Raw genomic sequence first — 21,246 nt, 5'->3', positions numbered from 1 at the left:
CGGGCCAGGGTGGGAGGGTTTTCACAGCTACACTTCAGACAAAGTTTACGAGGAATTGCAGAAAGTAAACACCAAATAAAAAAGCTCCCAGTCAACAAATGAGCTAATGAATAAAATAGATAAATAGATGATTTTCAAAAAAAAAAAAAACAATAGAGGAAGAAGAGGAGGAGGAGGGAGAGGGACGAGGAGGAGGAGGAATAAGAATGAAACCCAAATGGCCAGTAACAATATTAGAAAGTCTTGGACATTTCTAACCACCAAGGAAATGCAAACTAAAACTGCTCTGAAATGCCACCTCTCGGTCAGAATACAATCACCACAAATCTGACGTCAAATGTTTGACAGGATATGGAAAAAGAGAAACCCTTTAGTCACTGTGGGTAGGGTGCAAATTAAAATAGACTGTGGAACTCAGTGTGAAGACTTCCCCTAAAAAGAAATATAAAACTACTATTTGACCCAGCTATTCCTCTCCTGGGCACATGCCCAGAAATTCCCTGCACCTCAGTATAGACATATTTGCACTCCAGTATTTATTGCTGCTTTACCACAGCAATAAAGATGTGAAATCAGCCCAGCTGTTCAACGGCAAATGAAAGGACAATGACCGTCTAGTACATATAGAAGTTGGAATACTACTCAGCTCTAAAGAAAAACAAAATAACAAAACTTGCAGAAAAATGGATAGAATGTGTAAAATTAAGGTCACCTACTCTGAGAACAACGAAAAGATAAAAACAAACAAACAAAAACCAGCAGAAAGGCATGGCTTTCCCCCTATGAAGATCCTTGCCTATAATGTGTTCACCTGTGTGCCTGTGTGTATGTGAGTGAGTGTGTGTGTGTACATGTGTGTATGTGTGCATATGTGCAGGTGTGTATGTGCATGTGAGTGTGTGTGTGCTTCTGTGTCTGTGTGTGTGCATGTGTATGAGTGTGTACAAGTAGAGGTTGGAGGATACAGTGTAGTTGGTTTTTTCTCTCCATTATGGGTTCTGCGGACCTAGTTCATGTGCTGGGATTTGTATAACAAGTGTTTCCAGGCTGAGCCATCTTACTGGTCTGGTTCTTCTTATCTGCAGCTAGGAGATGAAGGTATTTAATGTGCCTCACTCAGCATTTTTTGGAAAGACCCTCTAAAAAGAGCAGCACTTTACATCTGGCAAGACATCAGCTCAACCTTTCCAAGATGCTTTTGGTCCCCAAACACCTTAGAAAAACCTTAATCTCTGGGTCCAGAACAGGACCTTACTGGAGATCAAATGTGCTGGAAACTTAGACATTCTCCCAAGAAAACCCTAGGTTCTAATAACACGGTTCCCATAGACTATTCACAAGAGAAGCAATGATATGAATTCTAATGTCAATTTAGTAAAGCAAAGAGCAGGTTTTTATTGCATTCCCTTGTACTTAAGAGCAATTATGAGAGTCAAGGACATTATTATAAAAATTGGTTATTACTGGATATGAAAAATGAAAATGCTTCAGAGTTGAGAGATAATTTTATTCTTTGCATCATACTCCTTTTTCCCTCAACTCAGGTTCAACCAAAAAAGAAAAAAAAAAAAAAAACAATAAACAACTATCAGGAAGAAATGAGACATTTCTTTAGCTCAACAGAATATTAATCCAAATCTTAATTATCACGCATCTAACAGCCACTTTGCAATCATGTAACATCTGGTCACTGTAAGATAATCATCTCATCAAAGCCCATAGCCAGAGGTCCTGGACATTTGCATAAGCCAGCCTGTCTCTCATGGTACTAGGATGGAATTTGACTCCCTTACATGCTTGGCAAGTATGTTGCAGCTAAAACCATTTCCCAAACCATCCCTTACTCTGTCACACACTTGGAATAGGAACTCGCTAGGAAGTTTAGGCAGACCCTGCACAGGCAATGCCCCTGGATGCAGAACTGTATCCAGCGTTTTACATGTGTACTGTGGACCCAACTCAGGTCTTCGTACTTACATGACAAGAAGTTTACCCATCTCCTCAGCCTCAGACAACACTTCCGAAAGAGGCCAGCTTCTCAGAGGGTGCTTTTGGGTTTTCTCGGAATCAGCATTCCATACTATTTGCTAAACTTGTCTCAACTATTTTTGTCCTTTATTCAACTTTGTATCCATTAACAGATCACCACCATTCAATTCAGTGTGAAACTAACTGGCAGTCTCATGGAAACACAGTGATTTGCCCCATCTAGGCTCCAACATACAAAGTTACTCAGCTTGATCAGCTTGTTGTCATTTTAGGCCCCAAGTTTCTTTCTACCCTTGCAGGCCATGCTGATGATGAAACCCCAGTATTAAGGGTGTCTGCACACTTCCATATGGACTATGGTGATAGAAGGAAAGGATTTGGTCAGTGACCCTTACATTTTTCTCCAAGCCTGTTCTGGGAATTAACACGGAGGAGGCTTTTTGTGCAAATGGCGTTGGGAAGGTGATTTTCAAAACATCAGTAACATACTGTGTGCCTGGGGGAGGGGCGTGAGGGGGTGGAGAGGGAGACAGAGTCAGAGATAGAGAGACAAAGACAGAAAAAGAGACAGAGAGACACAGAGACAGATATTTGGAGGAAATTTACAAGCAAAATAAAAATTTCAAAAGTGTAAGTGGTCTGGAGATAAAACTGAGTTGATAGAGTACTTGCTCTGAGTTCAAAACACACTGGGTCCTAATCTCATAAGGAGAGTGTGATGCTGGACCCCTGTAGCTATAACATTCAGAAATAGAGGAGAGAGGATCACAAGTCCAAGGTCATCCTCAGCTACCTGTCAAGACAGCCTAGGGTGCGTGAAAGCCTGCCAAATAAAAACAAACAGAAGACAAACACACACAAAACCAAACAAAAACCAAACCAAGTGACTCTCCTAATTTACTTTTAAAATTCATCCTTGAAGTTCTTTTTACCATCAAGCTTATTCATGGAAAGGGGCTTTGCAACATTCCTAGGTTATATCTGCATGTTATATATATTCATTCATGGTGGAGAAAAAGATATTTAGCTCAGGGGAAAAATATTTTCTATGTTCAAATGAGAATATCATGGCTTCTTTAGAAAAAAAAAGCCATTATCTTGCAGCTGAGCCCCTGATGGTTCCAGATGGTCACTGCTATAAAGAATACTCCTCTATTCTTTTATTGGGACCCTGAGGTCACAAATTAACTCTGAGATGTAGGGGCTATTCCTGTTTCAGAACAGTTCAGTTTTGTTCTGCCTTGCCCATCCCATTTGTCTTGGGCTAGCCTTCAGCCACAAGGACGGCAACTAGAGCCTCCCAATGCAGAGGGTCAAGCAAACCTCTCTTGCTCCTGCACCTCCGTTCACCCAGCTCCGCGCAATCACCAGGGCTTTAAGTCAACTCGGGCAGCTATAGCTACATCAGCTGACACCCATGAAAAGCACCTCAAACTGTTCCCTGTTATTTAAATTCAAGAAGGGACAAACAACAACAACAAAACAGCTAAAACTTTTTTAAAAATCAGATTTTGAAGGAAAAACCCTTAATTTGAGTTATTCTCTTCCAACACATATTCACATCTTCCTTTTAGCAGGGTTAAAAAAGATTATTTTCCATCATAAAAAAAATTGCATTGAACCTTCATAGCAAAAATGCACAGAAAAAAATGTAATACACTAAATAAAGTGCTAAGGTGGATGCTGTCCCTGCTGTCACTAGATTCCTGCTAACTGTCTCTCTTCCGCATTGATGCCAATTAATGGTTTCAATCCCAGAATCTGTCACAGTGCCCACCACCCCTTTCTCTAATTAAAATGGATGATGTGTGCTGGGAACAAAGCACACAAGATTTCTGTTCTTGTAATTTCTATTCAATAGTATTTGTGCCTTTTATAATAAATGGCTTTTTAGCACTAATTGCAGTAGAGGAACAGGAAGAGAATGTGTTTATGACTGAGTACAGCCTTTATTTATCCAGAATAGGTGCAAGAAGTCACCAGCATGCATAAAGTCTTCAGTGTTGAAATCTCTCTGCTACATACAACATGGCCCTACTTCCCAATCAGAGGGATTTCATATAGGGAATCTGCCATGGAGAGGGTGGGATTTGAACCTCCGGTCTAATGCATGCTAGGCAGGTGCTCTACCACATAGCTATATATCCTTGGCCAAGTTTGTATTTGTTCCTTTTGGATAGCATTTTATTAAGTTGACTAGGCTGTTCTTGAACTCACTCCAAGCAAGCATTGAATTTGGGCTTCACTTGCCTTGGTCTTCAGAATAAATAGGATCAAATACATAATCTACCAAGCCTGCCTGCATAATACAATTTTTTAAAAAATTAAGAAGACATTAAGAAACATAAATTGCCCATTGGCCTTAGATCAATTAAATAATCAGTCAATTCTTTTGGTGCTGGGAATTCAAAGATTTTGTTCTTGCTAAGCACATACTCTACCTCTGAGCTATACTCTCAATCTTTAGAGACATCTCCCTTGGGACTTTATTTGTTTATTTGACACAAAGTTTAATGTAGCCCCAGTTAGTCTTGAACCAGCTATGTAGCTAAAGATGAAGGATAACCTTCAACTTCTGCTCTTCTTGCCTCTGCCCCCAGAGTGCTGGAATTACAGAAGTGGGCCACTGTTCATGGTTTGTGCAGCTCTGAGGATCAAAGTCAAAGTTCTGTGTACCAGGTAGGCACTCTGTCGAATGAGCACACACCCAACCCCCATTTCTTGTACGGCAAGGCAGGGGGGCTTGGGTTATTCATTGCCTTAGCCTCCTAATGGAATTATGGGTATGATCTACCTGGTCCAACAACCTGTAATGATCTTGTTTGTTTGTTTGTTTGTTTTTGAGTGAAGAAATTGTAGTTCAGTGGCAGAGAGCTTGCTTAGCATGCAAAAACAAAAAAACCCACCAAGATTTACTCATAGTACCACACACATTAGCGTGCACATAAACGTGAGGCTAATACTTATAAAAATAGAAAGTATTAAGATTAGTGCAGCAGAAAACAACTTTAAAACATTTCATCTGCTTAGGATTATGCAGTTCTTGGCTTTCTTGAAGATGTCATGGAAGATCATATGATCAAATGCTGTCTCCTGTCTCACTGGCTCCAACAGACTGTTCCAGAAGTCTAGCTCTGCGTTTTCTCTAAGAACATTCATTTTGCTGAAATAATCAAATAAAACCTACACTGATAGAAAAATTAAACTTAAGCTACAGGATAGTGTTTTGGTTGCTGTGTGGGTGGCAGAGAAAGATGTGTGCAGGAACAAAGTTCCTTTAAACAAAGGCCAGGCTCAGAAGAACAGAGTTCATGTCCACCATCAGAACAGACCAGCCTTTTAGGGATAACATTTAAACAACATAGAGATTTCTGCCTCTATTTCCCAATATTTACTTGGGCTTCATGAATGCATGCAGGCAAAGAAATACTTTGGTTTGGGGGACATGTCATGACTCATTTAGGAAGGAATTTCAGATTTTTATATTTTATGTAGAATCAACTGAAAATTCTGGAACTCACATAGCTCCAGCACAAAATAATGTTGTGGAGAAACTGCTTTGCTCCCATTTCACAGAGATAATGGGTAAGGCTGTGAGGATGCTCTGTGCTACTCTTCCAATCACATTTTCCCAAGTGTTCCTTCTCAGAGTAGATTGTTGCCAATGTTAAAAACAGCAAAGGAAGGAAAACGGACAAAAGAAGACTTAGCACCCCATCACAAGAACTGGATATACAGTGGGACTTAGCACACATCACAAGCACCAAGCATACAATGGGACTTAGCATCCCATCACAAGTAACAATTGTGCAGTGTGACTTAGGTCTACTATCAAACACCCAGTGCAAGGCCTTAACTGTAGCTTACTACTCATTTTATTATACAATCCAAGATTCACATAAAACTTTTTAAAAGCACCAAAGTTCAAAGAGCCATGGCTGGTTCAAATTCTGAGTGCGACTGATTTTTTCTTTTCTTTCTTCCTTTCTTTCCTTCTTTTTTTTTCTTTTGGTAAGCCAGTCTCACTTTTCCCTTCAACCCAAAAGTTTTTTGTTCTAAGCCCACATGCACTGTAAATTTACTATGACCAACTGAGTTCACAGGGCACTGAATCATTAGAGGCACAGAGTCAGATTAAAAGCCAAACTTAAAAAGAAAAAAAAAACTATATGTATGTGTAGACACACACACACACACACACACACACACACACACACACATATATATATATATCCCATTATAACAACACAATGACACCTCTTATCTGAACAATCAAGACTACCAATAAAAAGTTAAATGAAAAGAAAACAAAAACTGAACCCTGCAAAGACAGATGTGCGAAAATTGGACAGATGTCCCAACAGTATGAAGAGTTCAAAGGAAAGTCTGGGGCTGAAGGTACTGCTCCACAGAAGAATGTCTCACATGTGCGAGCCCCTGAGCTGCACATGTAGAATTAACTGAGTAAATAAGTAAATAGGTAAGAAGTAAATAAAAATAAATACGGATAGAAATGTAAACCTGTATTATAGAGTCAAACTCTGGTTTACGATTCCTATTCCCCACCGTGTCTATATTTTACAGGCTAGAAAGCCAGAGAATGGAATAACCACTCCACTCAAAATGCAAAAATTTCCAGAGAAAGGTGAATGAAAAATATCCTATGCTAATTTGTATAAAGGAAGCCACTGGACTGGGGCACAGCTCAGAGGGAGGGAGCTCTGGAGACATGTGTGAGTCTTTCAGGTCAATCCCCAGAATTGTTCAAGTAAAACCAGAACCATCCTGACTGCAGAGGGATACTCTTTATTTTTCTTACTCACCCCTTAGAATGAGATACCCCAACTGTAGAATTGTAAACACATACCTGTGCTCAAAGGTGCTATACTATACTAGATACGGATGAAATGAAACCTGTAGGGTGTATGGACCATGCCACCAGAGAGATGGGCCTGGGACTGATGAGGTGGACCATGTCCAAACCCTGGCTATCTCAGAGTTTGAGACAGTAGGAGTAGATCTAACTCCCGTCCTGCCTCCATGCCTGCTTTGGAACATCTAACCATGGCCCCCAGCTAGGTGATCATGAACAGTCAATCATAAAGCACAGCTCCTGGAGCTCTTTCCCATTCAGAGCATTATGAGCATCTTAGCCTTGGTCAACAGAATGTACTTACTGACCCCAATTCCATCCTACTCCCCAAGATTCGTAATACAATCTCTGTCCACATGGGATAAAGCACACAAGTTATTTCACCAAGGATCATCAGAGCATGGCTGTTTTTACTGACCTCTAACACTTGGGCGGGGGATGGGTGACTGCTCTACCCCTGAAGCCATCATTGTTGGACCTTGGACCCGACTGCCTGGCCAGGTTCCTGTTGCACACAGAGGCTCACATCAGAGCACTGGCTTCCTACAAGGCTGCTGCCTCAGTCAGGATTCCAGCCACCTGCCCTGTACTGGCAACCTGAACATCTTTATCTCGTTTCTAAGAGCTACAAAACTCCCAGCACTCCCAGCCAGATCAGAGCACTGTGTGTACTCTATGTGTCTCAGACTCTGCTTCACCCTTCTCAGCCTAGATGGCTTTCAGGGACATCTGTTGTCCCAGTGGGAAGGAGCAGATTTTGGACCCCGCCCATTCTGGACTTTGCCCTGCCCTCTCAGAGCTGGTGCACTGGAAGCACTTAGGCACCCCACCAGGAGAGGTACTCAGAACCACAGAAACCTGCTCGAATTTCAAGTTTTGAAAAAATAAATTATCTATAAGCATTGGACACCTGGCTTTGGCACTCAGGAAAGGAAGTGTAAGTTAGAAGGCCAGACTCGTATGCCTATCATCCCAATACTGGAGTTGTGGAGACAGGAGTTCTCTGGGGCCTGCTGGCCAGCTCTAGGTGCAGTGAGAGATCCTTCCTCAAAAAGATAAAAAACAAAATATACAGAACAATAGGGAGCAACAGAGGAAGACACCTGGTTTCCACATGGATGCACATTTCCCATGGACAGGTTGCACACATGCTTGCGCTCGTGTGTGTGTGTGTGTGTGTGTGTGTGTGTGTGCGCGCGCGCGCGCGCGCGCGCTCGTGCGCGTGCGCGCATGCTTGTGCACACACACAAACTTAGTGAATAAATGAGTTTAGTATTGATGTACCCCCAGCCACTACATAAAAAGTCTTAACTGAAACCATTATAGTTCACTTAGGTTCAAATGAATAAGAAATATTTCTGCTTTTTCTTTTCTTAATGCCTTTCTTTGTATTACATCCATTCGAAGTCATCACACAGATACTTTAGCTGAGTACAAACTATTCCCATTGAAGATAAAAGCAGTAGACAGGCAGCCATGGGTGAGGGTGGTACCTCTGCAGGGAGCAGGGGCTGGTACCTTTGAGACCTACCTCTCCTGTTCCTCCTTCATTCGCACCCTGTCCTCTTCTGAGGTGAAGGAATCCTGGATTTTTATTCGACCCATTTTTTCCATTTTGTCATCTTTTCGATGTTTGCCAAACCTGTTGGTAATAAAAAATTCTATCTTGTCAATGTATACACAGCGAGTTGTCCTCCTTGAACACACACACACACACAAAGACACACAGAGAGAGATAGAGATAGAGATAGAGAGAGAGAGAGAGAGAGAGAGAGAGACTCTAGCTTCTTCACAATTCCACCCAGATGTCTCCTGAGTGTCTCAGCTTCAATTAGAGAACTCTATTAAACTTTAATTAGAATATTCCAGGCAAATCCTTTTGGAAGGCCACTTCCCCCTCCTTCAGTATCTATATTATGGTTTGCAAAAACAAGATAAAACGAGCAAGGCTAACCAGTTTATTCTTCTGAAGGGCAGAAGAGGGACCCAGTTTGTACAGTGCTTACCCAGCATGCTCAAAATCCTGGGTTTTATCCCCAGTACCCTCTATCCAAAAAGACAAGAGGATCAGAAGTTCAAGATCCTTATCTACAGAAAGAGTTCAAGGTCAGCCAGAACAATAAAAGACAGAATCGCAGTTGATCCCATGAAACACCGAATAATAAATGTGCAGAATGCCAAGCTGAATGCTTTAGATACCAGAAAGGAAAAAAAATCTTCCCAGAGGGAGCTCCTCATTGTACTAAAGACTGAAAAATCCAAAATCATCTAGTTAACAACCTCTCCATAAGCAATGACTCTACTTTCATGGAGTGGGCTTATTGGGGACATTCATCATGTTTAAAGACTGACAGGCGTTTGCAAGGTTTAAAGCTCAGAGGATAATTCATGCTGCTAGAATGGAGCTTATTAAATGGAAAGCTATTGGGGAATCTTCACCAAACGCCATCCCCAGTCCACCAAGCAATGGCAGGAGGATGCCTTTTACTTAGAAATCCACGCCTGATCAAAACCAAATGCATGAGATCTGGCCTTGGCCTATGCACTGCTGAAGAAGGTTGCCAACCCTGGGTCTCTTTAAGAAAATGCCACGCTACTCTATGCTGGCATCCAACATATCACAGACGTTCCAGCTTCATATGGACTTTTTCTCTGCTGTTATTTTCCTCTATAAAAAAGACCACATGCCCTGTGATGCTTGCCTTCCGTGTTCGTCAATAAGATTCGTGCATGAGGACTGTCAAGTCACCAGCTGTCTCAGAGAAGGAACTGCAGGCACACAGTTACACAAAGAAATGAGCATTATTAATAAGAGAGGGCTGTGTGTGGCTGAGTCTTTCTATCCGAAAAAGTGACATAGGACAAAGAGAGGGGAAAAAACACGGGTGTGGGAAGGAAAACTCTTCATTCCAGTATGGTTGAAGCCTCTTGCTAGTAGAGAACCAAGATTGAACATGAATAACATTTCTTGAAAGTCTTTCCTGCTATGACTCTGTCATTTTTCAGGATTCTCACCCCAAATCCCGTTACAGTGACGGGGCCCTGTATCACAATCTCAACAGATTGCAATAACATCACCATCACCTCTGGAGCGATCCTACAATCTCAGTTATAAAAGAGCAAACAGAGTTAGAAGAGGAGAGAATTCCTAAGAAATCCCCTGAGCAGCAAAATTCCCAGCATCTCCAACAATCCTGTATGTGGTGACTACTGGAACACTGAAGGGGCACTGTCCCTGGAGAACCCCCTACCAACACTTGGGTATGTCTTATTCTTTCCTTGAGCAACTCTCCTTTTCTTAGCCCCTTTAAAAAATATCTTTCAGTGAACCGTGACTCTTGAGAAGGCTATATACATGCTCTTAGGTGTGCTGTATTCTTTCCCTGAGTACCTTCCTGCTTACTAACAAATTCCAACACTGCTTCATGCCAGCTTGTCCTGAATTTTTTTTCTGTAGCAAAACCAAGGACCAGGTTTTACCTAGATCAGGGGAGTTTCTCAGGAGAAGAGAGAGAGAGGGCATGTGATTCTCTCTGTAATGCTGCCATCGAGAGAGGAACTAGAAATGTAGTTCAAGTCAAACTCCCATCAGAAAGAAAAGAGCAAGGCATATTTGCACAGTTGACAGATAAGAGGAAAGGATTTCAAGTCACGGGTTGGTTAGTGGCACAGATCATTTCTTATTAGGATAAATCTCATTTCAAACACTCGGCCTGCACATGAAGTATCCAGTACAAACGTCAGACAGTAACTAAGATACACTGCATTTGCCAAAGGGTTTAAAAACTAGGAAATGATCATCAAGTGATTATGTCAGAAAATCTCATATATCATCACCACCATTATATTTTATATAATTTAAAATTATATAATCTAATGTGAGAAAATAAGTAAGACTAGCTACAAGTTAATTCTATAAAGAAAACCTGTCTGGGACATTTGACCTTATTTAGAAACTAGATAGTAGATACAACTGGAAAGAGGAGGTAGGGAAGAAGGAACAAAAAGTCTTCAAAATTGATTGAATCTAGAATCTGCCCACTTTTCAGAGGGGATAAGATATGTACTGGAACTTTAATATATGTGAAACTCATAGATATGTCTATATAAAAGCATGCATGCACACACATAAGCACACATACACACACACAAGCACACACACACACACACACCAAACACATACACCAAACACATAACCAAACACACACACACCAAACACACAAACCAAACACATACACACCAAACACACAAACACACCACACACACATACATACACACAGAGAGAGAGAGAGAGACTCAGAGTTAAGCATTATAAAGTTAAGCTGCAGAGAATGAATGAGCCAAACCACAAATATAAAAACATGCATCTCAGGAAACATCACCTCAAGCATAATAGTCAGTCATTCATCAGCGTTATTGAGTATCTACTTGCACGAGATCTGACATATCTACATGCAGAACAGGAAACACTTCATATCACGAGGACACCACGGAGCCTCTTTTCTAGCCTGCGCTTAGGTAGCAGCAAGATGAACTGGGCAAGGGAGAGCACACAGGGCTGTGGGCAGAGAGTGATGTTAAAGTGAGCCGGAGATTTTACTTTAGTGAATTAAAGATGGCTTCCTGAGAGGACAACATTGAGTGCAGATCGGTGAGCCATGCTGGGAAGCCTCAGCAACACAGGCGGAGGCTGGGACTCAAGTTGGTAAATGCTTGATGATTGTGCCCCACGCTCCACTCCCAGCACTCCGTAAACTCAGCATAGTGGCACACATTTGTAATCCCACAGGTACTGGCAGAAGGGTCAGAAGTTCAATGTCATCCTTAGCTTCATAATGAGTAAGAGGCTATCCCAGTACACATAAAATCTTGTCTCAGTATAAAACAGAACACATGGAAAGAACTGCCAACTGCCACATGGGCCCTAAGGGAAGGTATGCATGATTTTCTTTGAGGAGCCACAAGGGCCACAAATCCAAGAGTGATGCTGGGTGGCGTCTGATGTTAATAGTTACACTGTAAGAAGCTGAGTCCTAAAGAGGGGGGACTGTCAGACACCATGGCATAAGTCAGGCGTGTTTTGGGGCAGAGAGTGCAATACAGAGAAAAACTGAGATTTGCAAATGGGGAGGCTAGGGGCATGACAGAAAATCATTGCTGCTACAAAGTTCAGTCCACCACTGGAAAATGGAGCTAGTATCTATCCCGTCACACACACACACACACACACACACACACACACACACACACACACACACACATAGGGCAGGGAGAGGGACTGTCAGTGACTGAGGAGTGAGAGAGATTCACAGCCAAGACCCAGCAGACAGCATAAGGCTAGACAAGCTGAGTGTCACAACTCATCCTGAATATTGTGTAACTCAGCAGCAGCTGGATATAAAAAGGAATTTCCAGAAAGGTCTGCTCAGGAGCCATGAAGGAGACGGCTTAGTTGGTAAAAGACTAGTCTAGCAGGAATGAAGGGCTGAGTTCAATTCCTGATATCTCTGTATAAGGCCAGATGTGGAGGTATACAGTGCTGGAGAGGTGGATCACTGGCGGCTTCCTGGTTGAGGAGCCTTGCTTAATCTTTGAGCCTCAAGACCCCATAAGAGGTCACCTTTCAAAAAAAAAAAGTCAACAGAGAATAGGGAATGCTGCCTAAGGCTGTTCTTTGACCATCATCCACAAACACACACACACACACACACACAGACACATACACACATTCAAGCTCAAATAAATACTAACACATTGTGTTTGCTTGTAATTAGAAAGCTTTAAAAGTACATGATGACAACCATTTTGTTTTCAGTTTGTCAGTGTCCTCAAATGACACAGGGTTGCCATGGTGATTCAGGTCACCCCCACTGAGGAGATCATACAAGTCTGTTTGCCTACTTGGGGAAAACTGAGATGTATTGATCTGTGTGTGATTTCGAACCTAGGTATCCTACCATTAAACTGACAACTTGGAAAAGCTTAGTTGTATTTATATTCTTCTTTATAAGCCAAGGATGGATGACTGACGCGTGTCCACTTTCCAGGGTCACACCCAACTCAGACCAACTGTACAATGGATCTGAGATCCACAGCACAAGCCAGGCCACCTGAGAGTGGCTATGGAAGATAGGTAGGGAAAGGCATGCCTTTGGTCATGAGCAGAACATCTCAAAGTAAGTAAAAAAGACCCCAAATGAATTCACTGCCGTCTCTGTGCAGAAGGAACCACTTCTAACAATTAACACCTGCTAAGTTCTCCTTGCTATTAAACAATAATTTCTCTCATTTTTTAGTAAGGCAGTATAAATGCTGCTGAAATAGCCATTTAAACCATAATAGTTCTGCTGCTACTAAATTTAGAAGTCTTTAGAAAAAGCACGCTGAATGCTAACACCGTGTTTTGTTCTAGATAAAATAGAAAACACCCATTGGTTGTGACGAATGTTCCCCCACCCCCAAACAGTGTTTTAAAACATAATGCCATTAAGAGAAACTCGTAAAAAACACACTGCCACATATAAAAACAAAATCCCTAGAACCAATTATTTCCTAGTCTTTGAAGAATGAGTTTTAAAATTATATTTTCTTCAAATAAGCCAAGTGAGATGTCACTGAAATGCAGCTTCTCTGACTGCTAATTACCAGGGCCCTGTGACTCAGGAGGACTTTTTGCCAGGATGTATGTCTGACTATTTACCTCAGGAAATAGGCAGGTTAGAATAAATGATGCAGTACAGCTGTGGGAGAGGTCTTAACTGTCTGTGTCTTTTCATTATCTGGCCTTAGCATCCAGGATCACCACATCCAACCTGGCTCCATTAGAACGTCCTGGTCCTGTATCCTGCTCACAATTGCCAGACCTTTGGCTTAGCATGAGTCATTCCATCATTTCCTCTGTCTGAGAAGTCATTTCTTCTTTCTAGAGCCTTCCTTTGTCTCCGGTGGGTGCAAGCCAGCAATGTGCAGTCTTGGGCCTCTGCGGACAGCGAGAATGCTGCCAATTGTCCTGAAGACCCTACAGCTGTATTCACTACCTGGGAAGCCAGGAGAAGAGTGCAGATTTCAAAATGCAGCCCCCAGCCTATACATGCAGTACAGAACACAGGTTTACCTGGTCGGAACAAAACACTGCTTCCTCTTTATCACTGCTCTAGAATAGCCGATGCCCTAAGTTGCTCCAGCAAACCGTTTCCAGTTGATTCTGGCGATGTACATGTACTTCTACATTCTAGATGCATCAGCTTCCTTTAATTTACTCCTCCGCTGGGGTTTGGATGTGAGATGCTTGGGAATACGATATGACAAGCCACCCCTCCCCCAGTCCTGCCACCGTGGACTGTGAACCACAACAAACTCTTCTTCCATACCCTGCCTTCGAAAGGGCTTTATCACGGTAATGAGAAAAGTGACAAACAACCCTGTAGTCTTGAGCACAGCTGTAAACTTATTTTTGTTCAAAAATCCCAGCCACTCTAGATTTTTCTATGAGGAAAACCACAAAAAAAAAAAAAAAAAAAAAAAAAAAAAAAAAAAAAAAACAAAAAACAAGCAAAACTCTAGCCCTACATCTTTGTAGATTGTCTTTTGCATTCTTATTCACTGCAGACAGATGTTCATAGGTTTCAAGACATTGAAAGATGTGTCTCCTAGTCCAGACATCACTTGGCAGAATAAGAAACCGAGGCTCGGGAGGCTCGGGAGGCTCGGGAGCTGCTCAACGTCCCACTGCAGGCTAAGGCTGGAGACAGATGACCTCATGACTAGTTTAAGATATGTCCGTGAGTCTGAACACTCCCCAGAGAGAATAAAATTCTAGCTTCTGTTCACAGCCCACTGTGTGCACTTCCTAAGTAGATACACAATTAGTTCCTGATGATGCTCATTTGATTATGTAATTATATCAACTGGAATCCACTGAGTTCTTACGTTGCATTTATCTGAATAGTTCCCACATCAATTTGTGGAAGTGGAATTTATTGTTCCCACAGAAAAGACCCTGAGCAGGGAGCCTAGGGTGATCCACTGACAGCAGGACAATCATCCAATGCTCTCTCACCCCAGCCCTGACCCCTGATGCCTGAAGAACCCAAGACAGCCTCCAGGCTGGTATACACAGAGCAGACAACTGATTTGTGTTTAAGTGCATGAGAGAAGGGTAGAAAAATAGCTTCACAGGTAAGTGGCTTCCTGTGCAAACATGATGGTCTGAGTTCAAGCCCCAACACACCCTGGTGTGCTACTCTAATCTCAGTGCTGAGGAGACAGAGATGGAAGCATTTCTGTGCATCTCTGGCCAGCCATTCTAGCCATATTGGTAAGCCTTAATCCCAGTGAGAGACCTTGTCTCATAAACCAGAAGGTGACTCAGGTAGATATCTGCTTATACACACATGCACACGCTAACATACATAAAACACTTATATCCCCTAGTATCATAGACTTCACATGTGATGATCCTGTACTGTTGATCACATTGTGACCTATGGGACAGGAGTCCCTAGTGGAACTAGTCTATGAACACTGGGAGTCTGAAGGCCAGGTCAAGAACTGGCCCTACATACTAAAGAGGATTATAAAAACTGCACACAGCCACCCAAAGGGTGTTGCCAACATTTCTATTTTCAATGACGGGCCAAATGTTAAAAGTTCAGTCTGGCATATGCAAATACTGTCCAAGGCTTGTCAGAGTTTAGCCCCTGGGGTTAGAGGGAACAACTTCAAGAATTGAGGAGCACAAATTCATTGGAGACAGGATGTTCACGGTCTTCATCTATACTTCCTGTAGCTCAGTCATGCCTTACAAGAGAGAAAAGGAGGGGGCGTCATTTGTAATCTGTCCCTCTTGTCGTGATTGTGCAGTCTTGTGACATTTTGAGAAATGGCTGATTTGCTCAGCAGTGGATGGTGGAAATGGAGGGAGGAAATCGAGGGAGAGGGGGTTGATTATGGAAAGCAGAAAGCTCCCATTGGACGGTGAATAGAGGCCAGCAATCAACATTGAGGAGGAGCAAGGCTGAGAGAAAAGGCAGCAGAGACAACTTGACAGAGCCTTTGTAAGATGGGTGTGGCTCCCCGTGATGGAGTGTTCACAGGGGTGCTCTTTACCCGAGAATTCACAAACTCTGGAGCCATTATTTTTTGATTGTGTACAGTTCTCATCAGCACTGGTCTGATTGGTTTAATAAACTAGATGTGCTCTGCTTGGCGTGCAGAGAAAAATAAATGACTTTCTTTAAAAGGTGAAAAACAGCTTCCATGTAACCAGCCTGTCACAGCCTTGGATGTGCAGTACGCCCTTGATGCAAGTCATTTTCTTTCCCAGAGTCCTACTAACTGTTCCAGCGAGTGCACACCACTCTGCCACAGCCTCTTAGTGGGATACATCTGTGTGCATGTACCTGATGCTTCAGAAACCGTAGATGGGCATGGAGCAAAGAAATAGTAAAGCTACTCTAGAAAATTTGAAAATAGGGGAGTCGGGAAATCAGCACAGGATCAGTTCTGACTGGAGAATAAAATATCTTGAGGAAACATGCACACATGTGCATACACACACACAGACATTCACACACATACACACTCATACATATACACACTCATACTCACACACACTCATACATATACACACTCATATACTCATACACACACATATACACACTCATATACTCATACTCACACTCACACATATATAGACACATATATACACTCACATACTCATATACACACAGCCACACACACACTCATATACACATACACTCATACACACACAGTCTCACATACATACACAAACTCACACATACACACATATACACACTCACATACTCATATACACAGTCACACACACATACATTCTCATACACACACACTCACACACATACTCACACACTTATACACACATATATACACTCACACACGCACAGTTACACCCCACACGCTCACAAATGCACATACATATGCTACATAAAAGCAGAGGTAACGTCATAAAGATATAAGTGGAGACGAGGCACAGAGGGCGAACCTTTCTGACATGAGACAAATGTGTCAATAACTCAAACATCATAAGTGACCTTATACAGGTTCTGATGAGGTGCATGTTGACCACAAGGCTGGAGCCAATTCGTCAGCTCACAAAACACAAGGCATGGTCTCTAGGACTCCTTGTAAAGAGGTCAAGTAGTAATTGCTGCTCCAGACCAGGTGTTTATAAGGCTTGTTACACCTTATTTTTTTCTATATATCATCCCATACCAGCAATTAGCCATGCTAACCTCACAACCCCTACCATCTAAATGCAAATGATATGCAAATTACACTTTGTTTCTCCTCTAAGTACACCAAACTTTATGATAATGTGTGCATACACACACACACACACACACACACACACACACACACACACACTTTCCCATACATGTAAACACAGGAAAACAAAGCAAGATTCTGATTTTGCTAAGTACTCCCTTTGGCAGCAACATTCGCCACGTCCATTTGGCGTGATTCTGAGGTTGCCTCCCCCAACTCCCCAGCTCCTTCTCTGGGTTCTTCGGCACTGCCATGCTCCTAATTCTTGGTCTGTTCATTTTAATGCATTATTGTTTCATAATACAATACCACAAATTGCAAATTACATTTGGCTCAAGGAGTGATTATGAAAAACCATGATCGCGGCCGTCTTTGCTCGCGTCACGCTGATAATAATGAGGCCCTGATTGAGTTCGAGGCAGGCAAGTGATGAGAAGGGTCAATTTGAGTGTTTCTATTAAGCTTCTTTTGTCAAACCCAACACTTTGCCAGGTCAGAGGCAAATAATCACACCCTACATCTGGTTTCCATGGTTACCCTTCAGCCTTAGACTGTACAGCCCCTGCTACTGCCCCAAGTCAGCCCCACCCCCATCTCCAAGAGAAATATAACTCTGTTTGGGTAGTCTCTTGGTCTCTGCCTTGACCAACAATTCAAAGAGAGGCTTTGCATACCTGGAACTGGGGTTTTTGTCAGTCTATGGCTCTTTGTGGTAGCATCATTACCCGACATGGCATAATTCCACTTAAGCTATATGTACACACACACATATGTATTGTATGTACTTTTAAGCAAGATTATAAAATAGTTTCCCCATGGATTTTTAGTATCAGTTATTTCTCCTTCTCTCCTCCCAGTGAAAGTTGCCCTCCCTTATTCTTCCATTTTCCCTTCATATCACCTGTTGATACTGCTCTCAACTGCCTCCCCAATCTCAAGATAAAACCCTATTGTTGAAGACATCGCACACTTTGGATACAGGGTTAGAGGAGAGTTGGATCTAACCCTCCTTCCTCCTCCCCAAGGACTAGTGCTCATAGCAGGAGCACACACATGGATATACACACACACACAGACGCACACATACACTATACTTCATTCTATTGGAACAGAATTTGCCTAGCCAATACTCAAATAAGTACCATGGGTGAAAACACTAAGAGTCTCAAAAGCTCCCAATATGGAGACATTAGCTTCGAGTTGAAATACCCTCAACTAAATTCACAATTTGAGGCAGACTCTTCGGGAACTTAGAAAACAGAAACTTCCTCACCAGTCAGCACTTATGTCTGTTGATTCACACTTCTACCAGGATGCTCCCTACACAGTAAGTTAAGAGGTGTGGTGCAGGTGATCACAGCCTATCTTTAGATTGATTTGCATAGTCAGACCAGACTTGAAAGAGCTGAGGCTTTGAAGGCTGATAGATTGCTCCGAGAACAAGGTACCAAGGGTAAGAAGCTATACTTTATTATGAGAAGCCAGAGGTCAGCAGAAACAGAACACCCACTGTCTCCCCAACACACTGCCCTCTGGAGGAACAGAGGATTTCATACTCCTGTAAGCAATCCTTGTAGCTTTAGGATGCTGGGTATTTAGCATGAACAGAAACGGAAGGGTGATACCAAATGCCAAGAGTGGCTTTTTTCCAGCCAAGGTTGTTGAGTGTTCCATGCTGTGGCTTCATCTCCTAGGATGCACAGCACAGGGTGTCATGATTCAATTGGTTAAGAATCCAACTGCTGGGGAGGCTCCAGGACCTGGAAGGGCTCAGGGTTGGAGGTACAAGGGACCAGAATAAGGAAAGGTATTTGCTATCCATTTTCCAACCAGCATGCCCTGTCTATACAAAATTATAACTCAATAAATGCTTAAACAGAGAATTTGTGTATCTGAACAGTGAACAAACTCCTCTCACCTTAATCCTGTGTGTACTGTCAGACGACAGAGTAAGCAAGAGGGTCGCTCTGTGACCAGACACTGTGATCAGTGTACTGACCACATTATCAAGAAGCCCCGCCACCATTACAGCTGCCTCTGCATCGAGTCATCGCGTGGTTGTTCCTGTCTGAATCTGGAGACAGCTGGGTCTTAATGAGTGTATAATAATCACAGGGAGTGAGCAAGCCTGAGTTTACTGAGAGCAGCTTGTGTAGAAACCTCACAGGTTAACAGCACCTACATTGTAGTGAAAATGCCCAGAAGGTCTACATAAGAGCCAATTCAGGAATAAACAAGTGGGAAGGATAAGAAGTTTCCAACAACTCACCCACTGACCCACAGGCAGCACAGTAACTTCTCCCCAAGCTTTCATGCATGCTTACCATTTGGTTCTTGACTTCAAGTGTGAATGAAGAAATTAGAAGGAAGAAATGAACAAAAGCCTTGCCAAGTGCTGGTCTGTGCACCTGACAATGGTGCACTCCGAGTACTGGGACCTTCAACCTCTGACCAATTAGGTATACATGTGGACTCATGCATAAAGAGTTCAAAAGTAGATCTTTTTACTATTAAAACACTGTGTGTGTGTGTGTGTGTGTGTGTGTGTTCAGGTAGATGTGTGTAGAGTCCAGAGGTCAACCTTGGGGTGTCCTTACTCTGGTGATATCTATCTTGATTTTGATTTTTTTAGACGGGGTCTCTCACTAGCTTGGAACTTGATTGAGCTAAGCTGGTTGGCCAGTAAGTCCTGCCTCTGCAGTACTGGGACTACAAGCTCAAATGTGAGTAGCCACAGTGCTTTTAAAAAACAAAACAACAAACAAACAAACAATTCCAGCTGGGCAGTGGAGGCATAAGCCTTTAATTCCATCACCCAGGAGGCTGAGGCAAGATCTCTGAGAGCTCAGTCAGGTCTACAGAATGAGTTCCAGGACAGCCAAGACTACACAGAGAAACCCTGTATCAAGAAACAAACAAATGAACCAAAAAATAAAAGGGGTCAGACTTAGACCCCTTATACTTCATTCAACTAGGCTATCTTCCAGGTCTCGAAAAATAAGTATGTCTGTGTTAAACTGACTATACTGCAAAATACTTACATTGATAAAATTGTGATCCTTTCACATCTACCAAAATGTACAGCCTGTGATTCCTCAACACACAGTATCCCTGGAATCTGCTGTTAGAGATGGCCTTGGGAATCACCTCACATAACACAAAAGTGTGTGTCAAACAAGTGAATAGCACTATAGCAATCACAAGTCCTCTCTGGACAAGTAGGGCATTTAAATGACCTTAGCACTTCAGAGTCTCTTTTACATCATCATAGGGCTTTTGGTGGCCCGTTCAGCATTAATTACTAGATTTTAGTCGCTCTGCCTCTCTGCATCAACAACCAGACACCAGACAGTGACACCCGAACAGGGCAAAGCCAGGGTCTGAGAACCACTTGCTGTGTAAGATAAACAGTCTGTGCCTTCATTTACAAACTATGAGAAGGTAAAAGTCAAAGGATTGTGGTAAATCTTTGATCTTTACCCCTCAAAAAGGCCTCTCTGGTTTTGGACTGCTTCTAAAACTAAAGCAGGAAGCCACTTCCTGGGAAAATAGCCTGCTTAAGTGCTGGCTTAGTGGATAGCCACCCATCCTGGAAGATGAAATCTAGCATGCTGGAATGTAGCAACACTTAGTATGACCCAACCTGCTAGAACAAGAATGTGTTGCCTCTTCAGGAGACACCAGAAGTTAGCACAGATAACACTGGAACACTGTGATTAAGAGCTTGTGTGTCACACGGGAGAATCACAGGTTACATCTCTGACATACGTACTGTTCAATAGGCTACTACTCAATAGTGGCAGCTACAGCAGGGGAGGTGGTTCAGTGGGTAGAGGGCTTGCCTACCATGCAGGAGATGCTGTGTTTAATGACGGCAGTGTTTAAACTGGGTGTGACAGCTCAGATCTGCAACCTTAGCACTTAGAAGGTAGAAAAAAGAACAACATAAGTTTGAGGTTATCCTTGGCTACATAGCAAGTTTATGGCTAGTCTAAGCCACATTATATCCCCACTAAAAAAATGGGTGGGTGTAGCAAATATTAAAAGTGATTTAAAGGATATAGCACACTGATAACAAA

At 42.5% G+C, this 21,246-nt stretch overlaps 1 protein-coding gene across 1 annotated transcript in view; it reads right to left on the bottom strand.

Annotated features, from left to right (window-relative positions):
- PARD3 (par-3 family cell polarity regulator) overlaps positions 1-21,246 on the bottom strand; it is a 509,642-nt gene that overhangs the window by 129,505 nt on the left and 358,891 nt on the right. Inside the window, 1 exon segment of the mRNA XM_080936664.1 lies at positions 8,394-8,504. Coding sequence (XP_080792790.1) covers positions 8,394-8,504 — 111 coding nt within the window.

The sequence above is a fragment of the Micromys minutus genome, assembly GCF_963924665.1.
Source record: "Micromys minutus genome assembly, chromosome: 24".
Taxonomy (NCBI): Eukaryota; Metazoa; Chordata; class Mammalia; order Rodentia; family Muridae; genus Micromys; species Micromys minutus.
This window is presented reverse-complemented; position numbering and strand designations above follow the sequence as displayed.